We start from the raw sequence: 25,051 nt of genomic DNA, 5'->3' as shown, positions 1-25,051 counted from the left end.
GTCAGGACCATTACTAATTGCACGCCCCTCGTACAATTATGGAGAAGAGAAGGGGTGACCCGGGCTAAAAACACGAGCCGTAGTGAAGCTACCTTGCACTTCCACGGGCAACTTAAAAAAGAATGCAAAATGGGTGGAAACTTGAACTTTGAACTTACAGTAGATAGGTCATGACCCCCAAGCTCCACATGTCAGCAGCAAACCAGATGACCCCAAAGTTCACGACCTCTGGAGCACAGAACTCTGGAGCCTCAAACTTCACTCTGCAGGATAAGAAGTCATACGGACAGTCAGACATTGTCATTCACTCACTCCGATTCTAACGCCTGGAATTTCAAATTCTTGTCCAGATTTTGGTCCCATCCGGGCAATAGTTAGCTACCTTCCATATGTTATGTTAACTTTGCTTCTGCTACCCAAAAAACTTGAAATGGTTATTATAATAACTGATTGCTGTGTTTGAACAGGTGTTGGAGTGCCTGAGCGCTCTAGAACCCATTCCTTGATTCGCTCATCAACTGACGACATCACCAAAAAGTTTGAATATACAGTGAGTTCCCCAGACGGGTAGCAGAAGCGAACATATATTGGAGTGAACTACTACCCAGATGGTACCAAGGCTGAGCTAGAGTTGCTTGCTACTTATTACCAATACATAAGATGATGACAAAATGTGAAAAATGGAGTTTTCCCAAACCTGATGTTTTCCCGCGGATGCAGGCGGCGCGCGCTGCCGAAGTTGCGGAGCTTGATGCTACACCCCGTCCTGTCGGCGCACATCACGCTCTCCGGCCGCAGGTCCAGGTGCGCCACCTGCTGGCCGTGCATATACTGCAGCCCCTCGCACACCTGCTGGATGAAGATGGCGGCCTCCCGCTCCGTCTGGGTGAACTCAGGCTCCAGAAGACGCTCCATCAGCGGACCACCTTCCAGGCTGGGGAAGAGGAGATATTCCAAGAATAATTTCATCAGGTTGGTAGTCTTAACCCTTAAACTGCCAAAACTGGATATATCCGGCACACATACACATGCCCTGTGTTCCGTGCCTGGTTATAACTGGGATAGCGTATTCCCCCGAAGTAGCAGCTTTGCGCGCGTGTAGCGCACAAACCCCAGAAGTCAGGGACTTCGGCCTTGTTCAGGGGTCTCTTTTCGGAGGTCAGCGGCCAACCCTGGAACTATAGCGCTGGAACTCTGCCAAAATAATGTCTTTCATCTGTTTTATTTTTGATCAGACTTCTTCCACAGAGCTTCTAACATTTGGGATTGTTTTCTCGCCACAAAAGTGCCACCTACGTGTACATACCTCCCCAATCCCTTTGCTAGAGCAAAATGTATTCTGAGTGTCACTTTTGGTATTTTCCCATATATGCAAATGAGAAGGTGAGAGGACTCACAACTCCTGCACCAGGGTGATTTTGCTGTCCAGCTCGAAGGCGTCGTACAGCTGTAGCAGTTTCCCATGATGCAGCTGCTGCATCATCTCCACCTCCCGCAGGATTTTCTCGCGCTGCTCGGCCGTGTCGAGGCGGACAGTTCTCGCCGCCAGCAGCCGGCCAGACAGCTTCTCCAGACACCGCTGCACGGTGGCAAACCTTCCTCTGTAGGATCAATCAGTCAATCAATCAATCAATCTTCTCCAGACACCGCTGCACGGTCGCAAACCTTCCTCTGTGGGATCAATCAATCAATCAATCAATCAATCAATCTTCTCCAGACACTGCTGCACGGTCGCAAACCTGCCTCTGTAGGTCAATCAATCAATCAATCAATCAATCAATCAATCTTCTCCAGACATCGCTGCACGGTGGCAAACCTTCCTTTGTGGGATCAATCAATCAATCAATCAATCAATCAATCAATCAATCAATCTTCTCCAGACACTGCTGCACGGTGGCAAACCTTCCTCTGTAGGTCAATCAATTAATCCATCAATCAATCAATCAATCAATCTTCTCCAGACACCGCTGCACGGTCCCAAACCTTCCTCTGTAGAGTCAATAAATTAATAGATCAATAAACTTGTCAATCAATCAACTAATTAAACAATCAATCAACTAATCAATCAACAAATCAATTAATTAATCAATGATACCTGTAACATAGCAAACCTTCTTCTGCAGAATTAATGAATCAGTAGATCTATCAGTGTCCATTAGTCAGTTAATCAATTGATCAAGTAGTTAAGTAATTGATCAATAAATCACTGAAAAATTAATCAATCCTTCTATCAACTGATCAAATCATCAATCATCAGATCACCTCTATCTAGATCTGAGAGACAAACTATTGATCTTAAGTTGATTCAATGGTATGGAACCTTAATTTTGTGCCATTGAGTTAGATGTTAAATCTTAGGTAAGAAGAATCAGATAGAGAACAAGTTGGTTTGTCACTCACCTTCCAACGACCTCGTTGACATCATAAAACCTCTCCACAATGTCCTTACGAACTTTGACCTGCCTGGGATTGAAGGGGAGGTCGCTATCTAAAGAACAAAGGTCAGAGGTCAGGTCAGAGTCTGAAGGAAAGTTTTAAGGTGTGAAGATATAGTCCTAAGTTTTCTCCGTGTGCAGTCTGTTTTTATCTTGATTGCTTGCTCAATTTTGCCAGAAATTTTCAAGAACCAAGGAAATAGATATAATCCTTATAACATGTCATCAATGAGGTTAAAAAATGATGTTATCTACCATCAGTTATGATGTATGAAATGACTATCAAATAAACTGTTAGATATACCAAAAACTAAGTATTTTAAACCAGCTCAGGCAAGAACAAGAAATAGTCATGCCTTGGATTGATTCAAATACTTGTTCTACTGGCAATATACATATAGAATACAACACGGTGTATTCCGTATCACCCAAGGTATCAGCCCGACCGGGTGTCTGCGTGGCGCAACGGCTAGAGCGTTGGAATCAGAATCAGTAGGTCCTGAGTTCAATACTCGCCATGCCCCTGCCCCCATGACGGTGGAGTGACGCCCACCGAGCCTCACGGCTAATCTGTCTAAAGGTGCCAAAAACACCTACGGATTTGGTGTTGCCAGTGTGTCAACATCTGCACACTTGCCACTGAGACCCGTGAATTTTTAGCTGGTGTGCTACGCCGAAGGGCGGTTATACCGGCTATATAGATACAGATACAGATACAGATACTGGCAATATACATACAGATACAGAAGCTGGTGTGTTACATTGAACACAGATGATCACTGACAATATTTCATCTTCCAGCCAAGACGTCTTGCCTACCTGTCTTCTTCTCCTTGGTGACGACGGGATCCGTGACTTCGCCGGGTTCGCTGGCGCCGTACGCGTTCTTGGCGCGCACACGGAACATGTACCCAGACATCGGCTGTAGGTTCTTTACCGTGTAGTTTGTCCCAAACACGATCGACTCAGACCGCCATCGTCTGCAGGGAAGACAAGAGGACAAGAAAAGTTTTAAGGATTATTACAATAAGATGGATTCTCCTGTCGGATGTCGGACAAAGATAAACCACCAAAAACAGCATCTTGTCCTGAGGTACTTCACTGTTTAGTTCTTCAAAAGACTTAGGCCGAGATCGTCTAGAGGGAAGACAAGAGGACAAGACAAGTTTTAAGGATTATGACATACAGAGAAACTGTTTAGTTCAGAAGACTTAGACTGCCATCGTTTGGAGGGAAGACAAGAGGACTTTTAGTTTCCTCTAAGTCTTTGTCAAGAGGTTCATACTGTCGTATTGAGGTCACCTGAGTGGCGCCGAATGGCAGCTCGCTCCAGACACTTGCGACAGTCCTATTGAGGTCACCTGAGTGGCGCCGAATGGCAGCTCGCTCCAGACCCTTGCGATTTAGCCCCGCCTATCGTAAGTTCCTCGGAATTTAGCCCCTGGCTGCAAAGAGTGAGTAGTCGGCCCATCCAATAACAAAAAACAAGCTTGAGGATCTTTAGTTTACAGTTCATACCAAACGCCATTGACTCAGACCAGTTCTTTGTTGTGTTGAAGGAAGAGAAGAGGATAAGAGAGAAACTGCATCTTCAGGTTGCGTCTACCCGAGAAATCTTACACAGAAGCATGTTACAGTAACTGTGAACTATCCTGTCCTGAGCTTCTTAACTTCACAATCAGTCCAGAAGTCGTCATTTGACTCATCATATTTCCATCCAGGGGGAAGACAAGGGAACAAGCCAGGACTGTCAGATGGAAGGTAAGTTTTGGAACATTAATTATACGTTTTCAGGTTCAGTTCAGACAGATGTTTCCCTGGTATGCTGAAGGCTTCTCTTGTAATCTAATGACACAAATCACAATTTACAAACTACATTATAATATTATTAAGATTTGCAGATGAACCAGTGAACTCCACAGATTTAGTTAAAGGCAGCTGTAATTGACTGCATGCATGCTGAGAACTTTAAATCAAGTTTCAGTATATGTTACCACCAAAAGATTAGCAATACTTAATGGACACAACAAAAGGAAATTTTTGCATGGTGCTTTGTTCATTCCGGAGAAGCTCAAATTGGTCTGCATGCAGGCCCTGAGGGAAGAGGTGAAGGTAAATTGGTAGAGGTATAATCTACATCTCATACTTAGTCTTTAGAATACACACAAATGTAAGTAAATACATTATCATCATCATCATCATCATTCATTCTCGTGTGAGGTGGAGCAGACAAAGTTAGTCCTCCAGAACTGCTTGTCTTTCATCGCAGAGAGTAGCCCTTGCCCCTCCAGCCCTGGTTCGGCCTCAATGAGTTTCTTAGTTGTGTTTGGGCGGCCGACCTTTCTCTTAGATACATTATCAAGTCAAGTAAAATCAATGTACATATCAGTTCAGTTCAGTTCATCCTCATATGAGGTGCCATTAACAATGTCTGACCATGCGTTTCTATCTAGCATGGCAGCTAGCAAGTTGTAGTCGATCGATCGATCTACATATAGTCACTCATCATTTTTAAAACAAAAGTAAAGTTTATTAAGACAAAACTAAGCATAATATAGAATTTACCTTGGCAAGTGCGTCTTAATGATATGTCTTAACTTTCTCTAAATCACATTGCATTTTAAATTTTCATACTATTAAGATTTACATCCAAGACCTTCTAAAATATGGTATAATTTGTTAGCAAACTTAGCATTTAGGATCCTGTCAATTACGTTTTTTAAGTAGAAAGAAATATCTTCTTTATCGAAAATTACAGAACTTTCTGAAAAAAAATAGATAATGTGCTGTTTCTACAAACTTGAGGGAACAGATTCACAAATGACTCCCTAGTCCCTGTGACAGTTTATGACCTTGGACGTATGTAGGGAAAGTGGATCGTGTTTCTGAAACTGAACCTCCGTTCAGAATTTCTGGCCACAGAGGCATCCACAAACAGGTAGCATCACAACATGGCAAGCAAAATAATATATCCAATGGAATAAGGAAGTTAATGTAATTAGCTTACTTGTAGAAGTGTGACAGAACAAATCCTGTGATTTACAGCTGGGTGGATCCGCCCTTCATATGAAACACATCTCTGAACTTGATGGGAACGGATTCAACCAAATCTGACAGTAGTCTGTCTGGGGGAGGTCCACTATCGCTCAGAAGGAGGGGGGTTCTTTTTAAGAATCAACAGATTAAGACGTCTTATTCTGTGTAAGAATTATACAACGTCATAGTTTTTTTTAGTATCTCAAGTTGCGATTCAACTTCAGCATATGCAATGTCTTCTTTGATTTAAGTTTATAGAACCTCATCTCCACTTCGGTGTGGGGATAAAAAAGTGCTGGATCACCCCGTGACCCTTGAAGTGGTACGTCCCGCCCTATCTGCGACGTAGCGTATCAGTACATATGTAGGATGACTGGTGCGGTCCCGCTGGGTGCCTAATATAGCCCTGGTACTGCCCCACACTGGAGGAGGGTCTGCATGCTCTTTTACGTTGTAGGAAGCCTATTTTTTTCCGCGTAATTTGTAGGGAAAACCATCTTATCTACGTAATTCGTAAAGAGGCAACGAAATTTAGCGTAATTGCCTTTCTTGATTTAGCGTTATACATAGGGGTTCCTCTGAATTCAGTGTAAATCATGGTCAGAACCCCCCATGCAGACCCTCCTGGAGCACACAGTGGACAGGCCATCTGATAACAGGCCTTAATATATGACTTAGCCTGGCAGGGAGCGATGCGCAAGTTCATGTGTCACAGCTAGAGGGAATCAGTTTCTACAAGGGACCCCAAACACACGGACAATCATACTGTCATGGAAACTCATCTGTGTTGCTAGTGATGATTGTACAATGCTCATTAACTTTCCTCCAACACTAAGGTGTAACACAGGTCAAAGTTTTAATCCACATTCACATTGAATCATGTCTCACTGGACAAAGTTAGAATGATTATACTGGAAACTGAACAGGACTACTTTGTAAGAAGAGTATGGGATGTCATATAGATCAGGGCAATCCAAAATCACTGAACAGAGACAGTGGGCGTTATAAACTTGCTGACATGTTTAACCAATTGCCGATGACGTCATCCGTGAGATGACGTGTCTGTAACTCTTGCGAGTTTACGTTCTGAGGTGATCGGTCAGTATCGATCCTAAAGAAGGCGACAGTGGTTGTTGAAAATTCGATCTGTGAGATTTTTGTCTCAAAAAGGAAGTTCCAGGAATAGATAAAAGCAATCAATAGTCTAAGAACACATCATGTATCTGTAAAGCAGCAGGACATTACTGACAGTTTCTTGTATGGTTTCTCTACCAAATCAATTTGCCTCAAAGTTAGAAGCCTGGAAGAAACCAGGCATATAACACTGGTCACTTTAGTAATAATTTGTAACAGTTTTAATACAGAAAGGCTTTGACAACTGCAAGCATACACCTTCACCAACCCTATGACATATCCACCTCATGTTATAACATGTTTCCTATGTTTCCTATGTAGAGGAACATAGGACATTGTACCTGATACAATTGTTGATAAATAACAAGTGCACAAACTTTGACTTGGAATTAAGTACTGCATGGAAATATAGAGGTGCTGGAACATAGAGGTTTGGGAACATACTAGGGGCATCAGAACATAAGGGTATCATCTGAGTACATATAGGGGTGTCAGAACATAGGGGTGTCAGAACATAGGGGTGTCGGAACATACTATGGGTATGGGATATCGGAACATGGGGGTGTCGAAACATAGAGGTGTTGGAAATTTCAACACATAGGAATTGTTTTTGGTTTGTTTTGGTTATACAGATCTAGAACATATATAGGCCTGGGGTTTTGTAACATAGGGGTGTAAGAATATTGTCTATGGCATTGTACATAATATGGGTGTCGGAACATGCACAATATAGAGGAGTCCGAACATAGGGGTGTCATAACAATAATTTAGTCTGGCGTCCTGTATTTCAGCCCTCACAATGTCCTAAATACCCCCAGTGTCAGTGGCTCAGTAACCCCAGCCCTATCCCGCAGTGATTTAGCACACAGACCACAGGACAGCTGGTATATACGACTCACCAGGCATATTTTTAGACCCTGTATTGCGCAATTTGTGAAATGAATACTCAAAGATCCGGACCAAAAATAGGGTAAAGATAGAGCACCCATAATGTTGGACTGCTGGCTGCGCAGGCATCAATAATTGCACCTTAAGAATGTTTGAAAAACAAATAAACTTGGTGATGTTATAAACTTAGAAATGCACACAGGTCAAGTGCTAAGACACCTCCACCAAATTTTCTCATAATGTTTCAAAATCCCTTACTGTGATTTGTTCTATTTGAACGAAACGGAATTCCCAGAAACTCCTTGTGAAAAATAAACATAAGGCTACTACATGTACTCCAATGTCTTAACTTGAATATCACTGTATTTTGAGTGCAACAAGGCATAAACCTGGGCTTCCAGTTTGTTTTCAATGATTATGTTTTTTAGGTTTAGCACATTTTTATCTTTTTTTAAATCCGAGAACCAACAAATAAAAATGTTGTGGCCTAACCAGAATTTTATTTCGAGACTCTGAAATTTTATTCTGAGACCTTGGGACCAGTCAGTGTCAATGCCCTTATGGTAATCAGCACTCCAACATTTCTCAGTGTTGGACAGTAGCTTCGCAGAAAGCACTAAGGGCGTACAACAAGCACACTAACATATAATGATTACACATCAAACTGTCATCTACGGACAACTCAAACATTCACAGTCACTGTCACACTGGATGGCATTCACACTGGGTGCCTGAGTACTAATGGGTGTATTTGTACTGTTTCACAGACATTTAGTTTTAGTGCTTGAACTTTCATTGTTTACCTCTAAAAAGAAATTGTTACTGTTGCATAATTCTGCTATTCATTTGAGTTGTTAAGGTTGGAGATGCTTAGACTTCAGGGGACTAATTTTGATGAGTTGAATTCTAACATTACCTGTTGATAATGACTCTCATGGCAATGGTTTACATTCATCCACTGTGCAACAGTTCTCCCATACACACATCTATCTAACATTATCTGAATACCATGAAGTCGATATGTACAGATACAATTAAGATATAACATATAGCATCATTTGAGCAGCTAATAGACCCACAGGATAGCTGCAAGCACTGATGAGCCCATTTGTTACTTTACATTTGGCTGAGATCCATCGAAGTGCTTCAGCTTTGTATGGAGCTGATTGCCTGTGTGTCCCATCTATATTTGATAATGAGTACTTCAACTGAGCTGTCTGGCAGTGGGTTATTAAGACTAGTTGCATGTCACTGTTTTGAAGGATACATTTAGATACTTACTTGATACAGTCAAACCTGTATTAGCGGCCACCTTTGCATAGCAGCCACCTGGCCATAGTGGCCACTTTTTTTCGGTCCCTTGGATTCGTAATGATTAAGAAATAGGCTTAGCGGCCACCTGTCCAACGCGGCCACGGCCACACGATTTCTGGTCCCATTGATACAGTTCAAATAGGTTACACCAAACAGCAATACTCACAAACAACTGGATATGATTTTGGAAACAGTCAGACGTTTCAGATAACATCTTTTATCTTTCGTCAGTGCCACCTGTATGTCTAATTCTAACCCTCATCAAAGTATGACATTCAAACACATTTTTAAATGTTGTCCTCCCATCGTCAAGTAATACTATGTAGTACTACATGAAAACTTTACATTATATTCATATAAAATACATGTACAGTTAAGGTATAACACAGGGCAATTTGCTTGTGCAGCTAAAAATGTACAGGGTGCCCGAGAGTTTGTAGTCTTCATGTTAAAATCGATGCTCGAATTCTCCATGCTAGTAGCTTTCATACTTAGGTAATCAATACTGAATTATTGTGTTGAAGATGCTGAAAGTGCAGGGAAAAAGTTTGATAGATGTTGCAGCCAGATAAAGTTTTGATCTATAACCAGTTTGGCTTTCTTGTGTTGACATGCTGTGATCAATATTGATATGAAAATAGATTTTCTGCTTGGCACATTTTCACTTTAAAATGTCAGAGGAACACGGAAATGAGTCGGTTTGGCCCTTTCTGTGTTCACGTTGTGTGATCAATAATGATTTATAGGCTTTCAGGCGCTTAAAATGCAGGGTGCAAACTTCGATTGGTTGGTACTGAGATCTCACACCAGATAATGACAGTTCTGTGCTTTATATTGTTGGAGCTCTGCCAGATGAGGCTGATGAGTTATGTGTGCTTGGAGCTGTTTAGAGTGGGAGAAGACAGCTCTCCATCTATTTATTTATCTCCATGGAGATGTCACTCATAAAAGAGTATTGACAAAGTTTTGTCGATACATCAGTTTATTTAGTTCTTGAGTATGTGTGCTTGGAGCTGTTTAGAGTGGGAGAAGACAGTTCCCTATGGAGATGCTACTGATATAGATCTATAGTATTGACAGTGTGCTTTGTTGATGTGCTATGAGTTATAAATATTGAGTTACGTGTGCTTGGAGCTGATGTTTAGAGTGTGAGAAGACATTTCTCTATGGTGATGCTACTGATATAGATATAGAGTATTGACAATGTGTCTTGTTGGTATGGTACACTATGAGTTCTTGAGTTATGTGTGTTTGTAGCTGAGTGTTTAGAGGTTGAGTAGACAGCTCTCTATATATGGAGATGCTACTGATATGGAGTATTGACAATGTGCTTTGTTGATGTGCTATGAGTTCTTGAGTTATGTGTGCTTGGAGCTATTTACAACTTGAGAAGACAGTTCTCTGTGGTGAAGCTACTGATATGGAGTATTGACAATGTGCTTTGTTGACTGCACGGTGAGTTCTTGAGTTATGTGTGCTTGGAGCTGTTTACAATTTGAGAAGACAGCTCTCTAATGGAGATGCTACTGATATAGATCTATAGTAATTTGACAGTGAGCTTTGTTGATGCACTATAAGTTCTTGAGTTATGTGTGCTTGGAGCTGTTTAGAGTGTAAGAAGACAGCTCTCTGTGGAGATGCTACTGATATAGAGTATTGACAATGTGCTTTGGTGATGCACTATGAGTTCTTGAGTTATGTGTGCTTGGAGCTGTTAAGCGTGTAAAAAGACAGCTCTCTTTGGAGATGATACTGATATAGATCTATAGTATTGACAATGAGTTCTGTAGATGTACTGTGAGCTATTGGGTTATGTGTGGTTGGAGCTGCTAAGTTTAGAGTTAGAGGAGACAGATCTCTCTGAAGATGCTACTGATATGGACTAGAGAATTGACAGTGCGTTATGTCGATACACTCATCAGTTCTTGAGTTATGTGTGTCTGCTGGAGCTGCCTAGAATTTTAGAACTTCAAGACAGTTTTATATTATAGAGAGGCTACTAATTAAAAGTAGTAAGAGTATTTATTGGCAAATTGAATGAGTTTTGTTGCTGCGCTATGAGATCTTGAATTATGTGTGCTTGGAGCTGTGTAGAGTGTGAGAAGACAGTTCTCTATGGAGATGCTACTGATATAGAGTATTGAAAAAGTGTTCTGTTAATGCACTGTGAGTTCTTGGCTTGGAGATATTCCCTTTAAGAGCTGGAAATATCACTTGCTCACTGACTCAGCAGTGTTCTTAGTAAATTTGGACTGTATTTCATGTCATGCCTTTCTTTCCATCTCGACCTCTTGCTAACTTTTTATTTGAAAAGTCGTGGTAAAACCCAGAATACAGATCAGTGCAGCCTCTCCTGTAATCAGAGATGAAACGATGCAATAATGAACCGTTTAGTGCCGCGATCCCTCCGGTCTTTAACCACCCCTGCTGCAATCAGACATGTGATCCTCCCAGTTTAGAACTAAGTCCCACCGTGCCTCCAAACTAGCGATTACTGTTTTTTAATGGAGAGGTCTGATTGCTTGATGTGCGTGTGCACGTCCGTGTGGGAGGTTTGACTGTCGATATCAAACAAATGATGGAGCAAACGATGCGGGGAATTATTCCCATTGTGGCTGAGAGGGCAATATCTGCTGCAGTCTGCATTAATCTGGGCTGGATCAGGTTGATTTGGTGGATAACAGCTACAGTTAACAGCAAAGTTATTCATACACGCATAACTCTTTATCGAAAGTTGTTTTTGTCTTCTTTAAACTACTTACCTTACCTACTACTGATGGAACATTAATCTGGGCTTGATCAGGTTGATTTGGTGTATAACATTTCTACAGTTAATGGCAAATTTGTTCTTACCCCCATAACTCTTTATGAAAGGTTGTTTTGGTCTTCTTTATACTACTGGACAGGTTGAAGGTAGGAACATTTATGAAATATTTGTTACAATTGAAACTCAATGGGACTGTTACTCAGCAGGGTCGGTGTGGAAACCACTGAAACAACTAGAGAGGCGAGTAGGAACGGCTGTCTCCTAGCTCCTGGGCAGCCATGGGCAGTCAGCCGTTGGGGATCGGGCGTAGGAGGATGGAGCCATGTAATACGTAACATGATTGGCTGGTAGCTTCCCAGCAGCCTTTGCGAGACAGCTTGCAACAACAATTAGCCCAAGAAAAGCCTATTTCTGATTGGTTGACAGCTGGTTTGTGGCGACAATCATAATAACCGCTGATAGGGCATGAGATAGCAGGGCCCCATAGGCTAATGCCGTTGGGGACGGGGCGTTAGGAGGATGAAGTAACTATGTCTGACCTTTCGCTTGCCTTCCATATCTCGACGATGTAAGCTGTGATGCCGGCTGCGGGTTTGCGGGGGACTTCCTGCCACGACAGCGTCAGAGAGTCATGGGTGATGTTGGAGACGCGCGGCTTGCCGCTCGGGGGGTCTGGCACATCTGGTGTAAACAACAACAACTAGTAAACAAACAAAAACTATTTCTAGTGAAAGGAATCTTTTCCATGGGTAGTTAATTTTGGTAACTGATTTCCAAGGGAGTCATTGCAAAAACATAAGTCTTGATGGGAACACCCTCTTCGTGTTGGTCTGGGATCCCGACAGTCTTGTCATTAGACAGCAATATTAATGGTTGGAACCAGACTAAATCTCTGACTGCAGGCTGTCTAAGCTATGGCCACTGATTTAGTTCAGGGGCTTGTGTGGTCAACTCAGACTGGTTTGACAATACACAGAGTGGGATAGAGTGTGTGTTTGTGACAACAATGTGATGTTGTTAATCGCAATGTTTAGAAACATTGAGATAAACTGGAATTCAGCCTGTCAGAAACCACAGCCTATGAATGGATTTTAATTATACCATCAGATTAAGTTGCAAATACCAGCTCTAAGCCCTTAGAAATCTGTACATACAAGGTGAGAACATTTCTTCATTGGTTCTTAGCCATTTTAATTCTCGCAAGTGGTCCAGATAAAAATAGAGGGCTTTGACGAAAACTTGAGGACCATAATTGCATCTGATTTTTTTTCCTGAAAATTTAATCCTGTGTGTACCTTAAAGGTAAAGGTAATACTCTATATCATGGACAAACTTTCTCTTGAGTCTATAAGATGTATTTTATTAGCAAATTGCAGACATATGTTGATATATATTGAAGTTCTTTTTACAGACTGAACCAATCATTCCTTCTACCCCTCTAAGCAAAAAAATCATGGTACAGACTTCCTCCTCAGTCCCTGTACATGTATGTGTTGTAATGTTGATAGCCCTTAGAATCAGTTAGAACCAACAAATTGCCCTGACGTAGCCTGAAAGTGAAGAACTGCAAGCACGTCTGTCAGACGAAGCCCTGCCGTTCATTTTCTTCCCTTCCCTGAACTTGGCTTGTCAGATAAAACTTTCCCCTCAGTCTCTATGTTTATGTTTATGTTCTTGTTCAGCCATTTTAAATCCTGGAACCCGAATATTGACCTAGGATGGCCTGAAAGTGAAGAATTGCGAGCACGTCTGTCAGACGAAGCCCTGCCGTTTCTTTTCTTTCCTTCCCTCAGCGGGATTCCGTTTCGATCAGACAAGTGAAAAGAAATGTGAAGCATAAGCCAGAATTACATTCCATGAGCTGCGGACGGAATGCAAATCACATTTCACCCACGGCCGTGGCAAGGGTATTCAGTGTGTCTAAGTTAAATTACATGTACCTTGACATGAAGGTGATGTTTTTTCTAGTACTGTACATTTTGTAAATGCAGAAATGTTTGTGGTGGTTTAATGTTCATGGTAGCCACTTCACCGCGAACTTGAAACCACCGCTAACATTTTTCCATGACAGTAAGAGACTACTGTAACAGTGCATGGTGCTACCGCAAACTTAAAACCACCGCAAAAAGTCCTTTTTCTCGCTACTCTGAAATAAAATCCCCACGAACTTAAATGCATTAAATTTTACAGTATATTTGAAACTGTTATAAGCGGTATACATGTACTTTGCAACAGCTTTTGTGTTAAAGTTGTACAGCATAACTCAAGAAGCTAAGATTGGGAAGCTATGATATTTAGAATGTGGTTAGGTTTTGACAAATTGAAGAGATGGCTAGATTTGAAGCCCCTGGCAGCTTTTCTTGGGACTGCAGCAGAAAATCTAACTTTTGTATCCAGCTGTGTTGGCAAATTATTCACATTCATCTTAAACAAAAGACTGCAAAATTACTTAGAAAGCGAAAACTTATTGTCCCCTTTCCAATCTGGATTCAGAAAAAACTTTAGAACAAGCGATAATGTTTTTGTGCTTAAAACACTGATTGACCAACAAATCTCCAAACCTGCAGGTAAACTATATGCTTGTTTCGTTGATTTCCGCAAGGCGTTTGATTCTGTGTGGCGGAACGGTTTATTTTACAAACTTTTGTCATCAGGTATAGGGGGGAACTTCTTCAAAATCATTAAATCAATGTACTCTAACGTAAGATATTGCGTAAAAACACCAAATGGCCTATCACCATACTTTCAATCATCATGTGGGGTGCGACAAGGGTGTAACCTTAGCCCCCTCCTCTTTAATTTATATCTAAACGATCTTCCTAACATATTAAATTCACGAGCGTCTGATCCTCTCATTCTACAAGACACACCCATCAACAGCTTATTCTGGGCAGATGATCTCGTTCTTCTATCAAAATCTGAATCAGGCCTGAAGGAATGTCTAAGAACACTTGACCAATTTTGCTCCATTTGGAAATTATCAATAAATGAAAAGAAAACTAAAGTAATGATATTCACAAAAAATGGACGGACAAACAGTCAACATTCTACATATAAAATACAAGGCCGCACAATTGATATTACAACTTCTTATACATACCTAGGAGTCGATCTAACCCCCTCAGGTTCATTTAACCGCGCCAACAAACAGCTAAGATTGAAAGCTCTTCGGGCTTCCTTTAAACTAAAATCACTTTTATCCACAAATTTCAATCCATCCATTCGACTAGCACTTGACCTATTCAACAGTTGTATCAAACCAATTCTTCTATACTGTGGTGAAGTTCTTGGAACTAACGCTCAAGGTAGAGACCTTATATTCCATGGTATAGAAGAAAGTCAAAATGAGAATACCAGAGATTCAATAGCTAGGATCCTCAGTACGACACTGGGATCAGAAATTCACATCCTCAGAGCTTCTCGTATCGGCAAAACATCAGACACCTCCACACCGCGCCCTGTCCTTGTTCGATTTCAAAAATACAGTGACAAACTAAACATTATCTATCAATCAAACGTACTTAACAGACAAAACGTAACACTACAGCAACCAACAGTATCCTATGAAATTGCGGATTTAGAGTTTGTACTATTGAACTATTGCAAAATTACTCTCGGCATTCCCAAAAGCTCTATTAACGCCGCGGTCAGGGGTGAGCTTGGAGTTTTTCCTCTATACATTGATTCACAAACACAGTTGATAAAATATTGGCTTAGATTACATAGTCTCCCAAATGACAGACTCGTAAAGAAAGCTTACAATACTTCTGTTCAGCTACAACAAGACTGGGCTGTCCATGTACAAGACATGTTATGTAGACACGGTTTCCAAACTGTTTGGCTCAACCCTGCGGTGAATGCCAATCAGTTTGGAAATTTATTCAAAAACCGCCTGATAGACACATTTCTCTCTGGCTGGAGACAAGAAATAAGAAGTCTAAGCAAACTTAGTACTTATTGCAGAATCAAAAAAGATTTCTGTCTTGAAAATTACCTTTCAACTGTTCAAAACAAATCCTTTAGAAATATCATTACGAAACTAAGAATTAGTGCCCACTCCCTACAAATCGAAAAGGGTAGACATCACAACACACCAGCCAGTGAGAGACTGTGTCCAACATGCCATGATAATATTGAAAATGAATCCCACTTTATAATGGATTGTCCAACTTATGATAGAGAGAGACAAAAAATGTTACAGTCTATTAAATGCAAATCTGATACTATGTTACCACCTACCAAGACAGAAATGTTCAATATGTTACTATCATGTCCTGCTGATATATCTGCCTATGTCGGTCAATTTATATATAACTCATATAAAAAACGTGACGATATTATACTATCATGAACCAGCACATAATGATAGCCTGATTGTAAATATTATACCATGTGTAAAATAGATTAGTCTGTTAGATTTTTAGATACTAGTAACTCATGTAGTGTTCTGTTCTGTATGTATTGTATGTTCAAGTTGCCAAACACTGTATCCTCTACAGTTGTCGTGCAATAAAGTTCTTCTTCTTCTATCTATTCTGGACATGGTATTTGTCATGGTTGTTTGGTAGTAGATATATATAGCCCGTACACTTTGCAAGCAGTAACAAAAGTCTGGGTCCTCTATTATAGCTAAGTTAAGCTTTACTTCAAAATTTGCTTCGGTTGTGGGTCTCAAGGCTTGAAATACTGATTGATAAAGTTTTTGCAGAGAAGTTTAAAATTTATTTCATTTAACAACTTACAATGTTGGGGGATGGAAATATTCTGACTGAATGTACGAACTACATTTTGCAGCAAAGAGATAGTATGTTTTTTTGACCATGGTATTTTAATGCTAGCCTGATTTAATCTCGCTTCTCAGGCCCGTCCTACCAGCTCCGGATAGCGGAGTTTGCGTTATACACACTATTTTAATCCTAGCCCCCCCCCCCCAAAAAAAAAATTTTGTCTTCTTAATTTTTAGTTCAGAAATGTTTCAGTCTGAAGTTCAAGAAATGTTTCAGTCTGAAGTTCAAGAAATGTTTCAGTCTGAAGTTCAAGAAATGTTTCAGTCTGCAGTTACTCTGAATAAATATCCAATGCATCAGTTTCCAGCATTGCTGTAGCCCAGCTGTGATTTTAGTGTTGTTCATCATTGTCACGCAGCAAAGCCACTTAATGCGACACCCCCCTATCTTACACCGACACGTGTTTACCTGCGTGGGCACCACAAATAACCCACGTGGGAAGCGTAGATAAAACCCACGTGGCCCCATGAATTACCCACGCAGACTGTCACTTACAGCTCAGTCAGGGGGAATAAGCCCGCAGGGGGTGCTCTTTAGGCAGCGACAAGGTAATTCCTTGGTTCTTGGAACCAACATGAAAACAGAGTCTGTTGGGAAACTCTGTAATCTCCAGTCAGATCCTACGGTAGCAAAAGATTGTATCAAAAGCTGCCAGAGGAGTGTAGCCGGCCTGGGTGTGTGTTTGCGACCGGAGGTTCTGTATTCCGGTAGGCGACAGATTGACTCTCGGCGGCTATACTCCTTGGCCGGCTTTGATACTTACACTGGGAATCTGCTTGGAGACTAGAAAGTCTGTACAGTTTAAGGCTTAGGTCCTTATTGAAAAAGGAGGCCTGACTTCTACCTGGCCCTGTGGGAAACTTTGCAGCTCCCAAGGTATTTTTGGGCCCAGCCGGGCACGGGGTTGAATTTTAGCCGGACTTAAAATGAACCCGGACCCGGTAACAAATATAGGCCATGACCTACCCGTGGGGAACACCAAGGGGTACCTCTGGTATTCGACAGTCCACCGGGACAAATTTGTGGCTTTGGAGCCTAGTCTAGTTAGACTACATACCTCTCTTACGGGCACTGGTGCAATTGGGACTTAAGCCTTCTGGGTTATAGCCTGGTTCATTTAGTTTTCCACCCAGCCTTCTGTTTTCATCTTGTACTCTTGCTGAATTTTTACTTCAAAAGTGCCTGGCCACCGAGGAAATGTATTAGCATGGCCAGGAATAGTAACAAAAGATTATACCGCTATGTCATCATCAGAACTATAATTTAGTATAAAGCTGCTATCTTATCATCATCATCATCATCATCATCGGTTGACGTGCTATCTAATCATACATCCATAAAGATATCCATTTTGATGATAGAATTGTAAAATGCACAGTCATTTTCCTGAGGCAGTCCCAGATAGCCTTAAATCATGGTTAGCAGTTTTAAAAAAAGTACCTGGTACCTTTCTTACATGAACAGGCTTCAACAAAGAATTGATTGACATTTTTTGTGCAAAATTTTATTAAGAGGACTCCTTCAAATTGTGGAATCCGATACAATTGGTACAAACTCTGTTTTCATGTTGAATTTTCTTCCTATCAAGCATTTTTCACAAATACGAGAATTACATTTTTGTAATGAATTATAATATTGCTTTTGCCATGGATGAAACTGGCCAGCAGGATAGTGCACGCACGACTACCAAAAACATTGTACAACCAACTCACATTCCAGTCAACCAACAGTCGTTGCCAAACTCGGTCAACAACAACAAACTGCATCAAACTGTCAAAACCTAGGACCAATGCAGAAAGGAAGCGCTTCCTCTACCGAATGGCTTGCCACTGGAACACAGTTACTAAATGAAATTGTTTTTTCTCTCAGCTGTATAGTTTGCAATGTACATATTATGTTTGTATGTATGTAATGTTGTGCGTGTATTAATGTATTTTATGTAGACCACTGGAAGAATAGCTGGTAACATAATGTTGTAAGCTAAAAGTGGATCTGAATAAAGTCAAGTCAGTCAAGCAGAAAACCTTCTTCACTACAGGAGAAAAGTAGGGCGATGATTCAAACCATGAATCCAAGATAATCATCTGTTCTAACATTTCATTTATCTCCCTCATCTAAATGTCGGCTGTTATTGTCAGACATTTAGATTCAGGAGATAGTGTTAGAACAGGTTACATTATCTTATCTTCATTCAGGTCCTCTGGGTTCTGAACAGCCTGGTACTAAAGTGCAACTTGATATCTTTTTAAGTACAAGCATGGGTAGTTCCATTAGTGAAATGTTGGACTTTACAACTGTTACAGTCAGAAGTGTCCATTGAAGAACACCACTTGGGGAACCTGTAGAAACTAATCTATGTGGACAAGTTGCAAAACCCAGTGTTCATTCAGTTTCTGCCAAGCCTGGTACTAAAGTACACTTGATATCTTTTTAAGCAGTAGTTTAGATGGTTCCATTAGTGAAATGTTGAAATATACAACAAGATCAGATTCTGTAAAAGTCAAAAGCCCCTTGAAAAAGACCACTGATCAGAGATAGGCTATAGAATCAGGTCTAATATGTGGACAGTTGGCAAAACCAGTGCTGGTGTGATCTAATTAAATCTTAATTGTCTGAAATATTAGGCATGCCGATTATTAATATTCAGCCGTTCAAAATGACAGAATAGCGATTACAGCTAAATGACGTTCAGGGCACCAATGAAAGTTGGTCTGTGTGGGCAGTTGGTCACTATATACAGACAGGATTCTTAAATGAATACATCTGTTAAAAAATAATGTCTAAGGCAGTAGCTTGAGTAACTACTTTTTGGCGTATCTTATTACCTGGATGTCTAACCTACATCGACGAATGTCTAAGGCACCACCAAAAAGTGGCGACATTGGCCAGGTGGTCTTCAAGCATACACTATAGAGGCTTCAAGACAGGTTTTATATTTTTTTGGGGGTCATATTCTGTCAAGATGGAATGAGGGATGCAGCTAAAGGCTCTGCATTTATCAGACTTTGCCATCTTGTAATTCAGCCATTGACACTTATCACTGTCATAAACAAATATTATAATACCAATTACCTGTCAGTGAGTGGCAACAAGACATGGGTACAGTGCAGGGTTGTAGCCAGCACCCGTCCTTCCGTCCTTTGTAGGAATTTTGCAGCTGGGGACGGAAAAAAATTTTGACCATTCCATCCTCTGTGACGGACAAAAATCGTTATGAAAAGATATAATAAAACTGTCTCCCTTGTGTAATTTTTCACCAAAACAGATGCCATTGAACAGCTTAGTCTACCAGTAAAATGTATCCTCAAAATGAAGGAAATTTTGTTTCTCAGAGGGTCTAGATTCCAAAATTTTCTGGGGGTGCATGCGCCCGTACCACCCTAGAAATGTTGCAACGTCTGGCGCCTTGCGCACTCGATCGTATTCAAAATCGAGGGGACAGAAAATTATTTCAGGCTGGCTATAACCCTGGTACAGTCTATGAAGCAAAGAGACATCAACGGGAGTAAAAAAAGGCAATTCTTCTGACTCCATCAAATGTAACAACATTCATGTTTAAGCATCGACCTCCTGACACAGCTACTGTACACTGTACATATAACACTGGGTCACCTTTATCCGTGGGGTGACCTTTATTCGTTGTCTTAAAAATAGCACATTTAGGAGTATTAAGTCTGCTGACAGTGGTTTCAAATTTGCAATATTTTCAAAATGTTCCGATTTGAAACCACTGTCCGTCGACTTCACATCCCTACATACGTTTTTTTTTACGCACAACTAATATACAGTAGGTTACCCTCAGATAAAGGTGACACACTGTATTATACATGTAGGCCCTGTAAGCCCGTCATAACTACTGGGTTCAGCACAAGAGTCCGTAACACGAGCTGTGTGTTCATGTAAGGAACATCCGTGGCATAATCCAAGGTGCCCTCTAACACTTTGAAAGGCACAAGTAAGCTCTGTCAGAGATGTTTAATACCAAATACTTTGGCAAAGGTTAGACATTCACACAGGTAAAATATTATTGTAGTATTGCAGTACAAAATGAACACAAGTGACTGGATGAATTCACTAAAGAGGGACGTTTTGGATGCCATCCCATAACAATAACTCTGAAGACTGCAGGGGAATTTATGGAATAATTGAGTATCCAAATAGATGTGAAATTGAACTGATATTGTATGTAAACTATGTACAATGTATCTATTGTATGTACTAAGCAAATCATACAATTCAGGACTTGCATGTAGTGTTGTCTTTTGTTTAATCTTTTATTGAAGTTTCAGACACATGGGTGGCCACTCAATGCTGTCGTATTGATTTTCAATGGGCCCAGTTACACAAAACAATAAATGCCGAATTTAGGGACGCAACAGTAATGAGTTATGACAATTATCTTCAAATTGTTTATAAAGACAAGAACAGTCAACAAAAAAGGAAAAGTACAAATCTGTCTCAGTCTATTGTGAATCAAGCTCAACTCACTGTCACACAGCACCCTAGCTTTGTACCATATGTCACTGAAAACATACAGCGTTAATTCTCTCTCCTTGGCTGAACAAAGTACCATGTAATACTAGCTTTACATATGGCAGTCCTTAGGTCCTGGTACATAATCCCCAATCCTTTAAGCACCTTATCACAGATACAAATTTTTTATTTCAAAGTACTGTCATAAGACATTCCCTGTTTTTGAGCACCTTTTCATATCTTAGTATATTTATGTACATGTATATACTTTTAGATCATGTTTTTGAAAAGATCCCCTTCGAAAATGTACTGTAAGTTGAACAATTTCAATAGAGGGGCCAATAGGATCCTCTTTCCTGCTTTATCATGATAATTTTGATCATTTTCCATTAGTCGAGTTTACTGTATACATAATTTTTTTTCTCATTTTCATCCATTGTGGTCATTTGTGCATTTAGCCTACGGGCGTGAACATGCAGTACAGATTATTATTATATTTTTGATCCCCACATTCCCACATCTAAGGCGTGCATCCTGGGGCTTTACCCTGAGTGTGTAAAATAGATGAAGACAAAATTGAAAATCTGTCTGAATCACGCTCTACAGGCAAGACATAACCCTCCGTCATCTCGAGAGATTTGTGCCATATGAGTAACCTGAACCATACATAGATTATTCTCTCTCCTTGGCTAAACACATTACTGGGGTACGCACAGTTACATAGTGATTACTTCTGAAACATCTTACCTCCCAAAGTAATGAGATGTAACACAAATGAAATCTCACTGCATTTATCAAGTCCTACTCCTTACACAACCCACCATCAGCAAAAACATGGATCATCTTTGCCTAGGATGCACATTATATTCCTATTGTAACATCTTTGCCAAAATAATAAATGTACATCCTAGCTTTACGATGAAATGTTGCATTTTATGGTAAAAAGCAGGCTCCATATGTCACTGATCAAACCCAAGTGACATGACATGATGGGTTTATTATCAACCAAAAACATTTAGTATCATTGCCTAGGATGTACGTTATATTTCTACATCTATGCCAATATAGGAAATACATCCTAGTTTTAGAACAAAATGTTCTAACATTTTACTGTAAATATCTGGCTCCATATGTCGTTGATCAAACTAAGTGACACGACATAATCCACCATCAATGAAAACATTTAGTATCTTTGCCAGAGCTCAAGATGACATAGGAATTGTATTTCCTATCTTTAGAACTGGATACTACTACTACTACTACTGACTAGGATAAAATGTTGCATTTTACAGTAAAAAGCAGGCTTCTTCTGTCATTAATCAAATTCGTGACATGACATATATAACCCAGCATCAATGAAAAACATTTAGTATCTTTGCCTGCGCTCAACATGACATAGGAATTGTACTTCCTATCTTTAGTGTTGCATCTAACAGAAAAATGCAGGCTCCATCTGAAATGAAACTCTAAACTAGTGACACGACATAACCCACCATCAACAAAAACATTTAGTATCTTTGGAGCCTGTTGAGATCAACATCATATAGGAATTATATTTCCTATCTTTAGGACAAAATGTTGCATCTAGCAGAAAAATACAGGATCCTTCTGAAATAAAACTCTAGACCAAGTCTAGTGACACGACATAACCCACCATCAACAACAAAAACATTTAGCACCTTTGCCTGAGCTCAACATCATATAGGAATTGTACTTCCTATCCTTAGGACAAAATGTTGAATCTTACAGTAAAATGCATGCTCCATCTGTCTATAATGAATGAATGAGTGAAGACCTTTATTGTACGTTTTTGCTTTCTAACAAGGTAAGTACAGGTCAAGGTGAATAGGGTACATCTCCTAGTGATTCTAAGTACAATTTGAGTAGGATGTGATTTAGATGCTAAATTAATTTAGTGATTTAGGTGCTAAATTAATTAATGAAACTCTAGCAACACGACATAACGCACCATCGCCCCACGCAGACTTACCGTACGAGTCCCTGCCCCCAGGGTGAATACAGCAGCTCAGGAAACATGTCATCCTTCCACAGGCCTCAAACCGCTTGACTAACACCGATCAAACATCAGCAAAGGCTGGACTACGGAGAGGCAGAACTGGAACGGCGAAACAACCGACTACACTGATCCAATGAGTGGTTACTGAATAGCCAGGCGGGTTTTGAAACTGCCGGATACAACCGTAATACTGAAGGCCGCAAAACGCAGGGTCGTTCACACAACTTGTGATGGATTGATAGACTGGAGCAGGGATGTTACAAAGCTGTTGGTGGATGGGCGGTTGCAGGACCCGATCTGTGATATGTACAGTCGTTCACACAACTTGTGACGGATATGTGGACTAGAGGAGGGATGTTACAAAGCTGTTGGTGGATGGGCGGCTGCAAGACTCGATCTGTGATATGTACAGTCGTCCACACAACTTGTGATGGATATGTGGACTAGAGGAGGGATGTTACAAAGCTGTTGGTGGATGGGCGGCTGCAAGACTCGATGTTTGATACGCAGGGTTGTCCACACAACTTGTGACGGATTGATAGACCAGAGGAGTGAGGTTACAAAGCGGTTGGTGGATGAGAGGCTGCAGAAATGGCCGGAGCAGATCTCGCGATGGCTCAGTGTGACGGCATGAGGGGCTCAAAAACATCCCGGCTGGTTTTCTGAAGGTTGATGCCAGCGATAAGGCATCGCCGGGACGACGCTTTTTTTATCCGTCGGAAATCCGCCCGGACTGATACTGGTAATGACCTTAAGACGTCATGTGTCTGCTTCAGAGTCTTCAAGGAAATTCTTAAGGAACTGCTCCAGGGTTCTGACAATTGGCGTCTTCAGAATTCCTTCCCTATCTGGATTGCAACTCCTCCTTGATGCAGACTTGAAGTTAGAACACAGATCCTTAAAGACGCGTTGGCAGGTGCATCTTGAAGATCCAGTAGGAGAAAGTCTTTTCCATCACTTTCCCTTTTTCACAGCCCAATCCTTTGTGAAAGTGAAAGTACCTTCTCAGTCTCCTCAAGGAAAACTCCCTGCGGGAGGAACTCTGTGTTTATAAGGAGGACGTCTCCTTCACACCTCGGGTAGAGTCAATACCGGCGCGGCTCGTCGGTGCTATTTATAACCCCGTCTTATCCTCTCCCTCAGGAGTTATCAGCCGGGCACTGAACTGGAATGTTCTTTCCATACGGTAAAATGATAAGGGCATTCCCCTAACCTGGTCCCTTACACACTCCAGCCCTGTGTGCTATGTGTGTACAGCTTGTTACTGAGTCAGGAGGGTGGAGATGTGATGTCCCTATATGATGTACAAATTACGATGACAGTATAGTAGGGGCATGTCGAGTTAATTTGTTGGTTTGCGGATCTATAGCAGAAATGATGCTGTTCTAAATGATTTGTGTGAAAACAGAGATGCAATATGTACTTCATATCATGTCCAATTTTACTGATGCATAATATGATGTCAGTATTAGGACAATCCATCTTAATTTGTTGGTTTGCATTTCTGAAAGAATTAAATGCTGATCTAAAAGATCAACTTGAAAACAGAGTAATGTAACAGTTACAAAGTGTACATTATATTGTGCCCAATTTTACTAATTTAAAATCAGAAAGAATGGAGATTATATGTTTCTATAATATACATAATTTGATGTCAGTATTAGCACAAACTATCTTAATTTGTTGGTTAGCGGATCTAAAGAAAAAAATGCCGATCCAAACAATAAACGTGAAAACAGTTACAAAATGTGCATCATATTGTGCCCTATTTTAGGATGGATGGAAAATATATATTTCCATTCTATGATGATTTCAGTATTAGGACAGACCATCTTAATTTGTTGGTTTGCGGATCTTAAGAAAACATTTCATCTAAAAGATGAACGTGAAAACAGAGTTACAAAATGTACATCATATCGTGCTCAATTCTACTGAATCAGGATGCATGGATATTATATGATTTGATAATGTACATAATATGGTGTCAGTGCAAGGGCATACCATCAGAATTTGTTGGTTTTCAGATCTGGAACTGGAAATCAAATTGAAAACATAGTCTACGTAAGGAGAAAGTCTTACCTAATGGTACACTCAGTTTTATTGAGTGAACATAGTCAGATAAGAGCAGAATTCCCCTACGGCTCCTACCCATTATTATTATTATCATATCATTTGGGCTCCATATGTTTGTCCCAACGAA

The 25,051-nt window shown here is 40.6% G+C and overlaps 1 protein-coding gene across 1 annotated transcript in view; it reads right to left on the bottom strand.

Annotated features, from left to right (window-relative positions):
• LOC118405520 (titin-like) overlaps positions 1 to 22,975 on the bottom strand; it is a 37,008-nt gene extending 14,033 nt beyond the window's left edge. The window contains exons 1-7 of the mRNA XM_035805023.1: positions 22,825 to 22,975; positions 12,114 to 12,255; positions 3,255 to 3,415; positions 2,401 to 2,488; positions 1,398 to 1,601; positions 698 to 934; positions 159 to 263 (exon numbers count right to left, since the gene is read on the bottom strand). Of these exons, the coding sequence (XP_035660916.1) occupies positions 159 to 263; positions 698 to 934; positions 1,398 to 1,601; positions 2,401 to 2,488; positions 3,255 to 3,415; positions 12,114 to 12,255; positions 22,825 to 22,876 (989 nt within the window). The 5' untranslated portion in view covers positions 22,877 to 22,975. The remainder of the gene's footprint in view (positions 1 to 158; positions 264 to 697; positions 935 to 1,397; positions 1,602 to 2,400; positions 2,489 to 3,254; positions 3,416 to 12,113; positions 12,256 to 22,824) is intronic.
• Between the last annotated feature and the right edge of the window lie 2,076 nt (positions 22,976 to 25,051).

The sequence above is a fragment of the Branchiostoma floridae genome, chromosome 18 (assembly GCF_000003815.2).
Source record: "Branchiostoma floridae strain S238N-H82 chromosome 18, Bfl_VNyyK, whole genome shotgun sequence".
NCBI lineage: Eukaryota > Metazoa > Chordata > Leptocardii > Amphioxiformes > Branchiostomatidae > Branchiostoma > Branchiostoma floridae.
The sequence above is the reverse complement of the archived record's forward strand: the minus strand, read 5'-3'. Positions and strand labels throughout refer to the sequence as shown.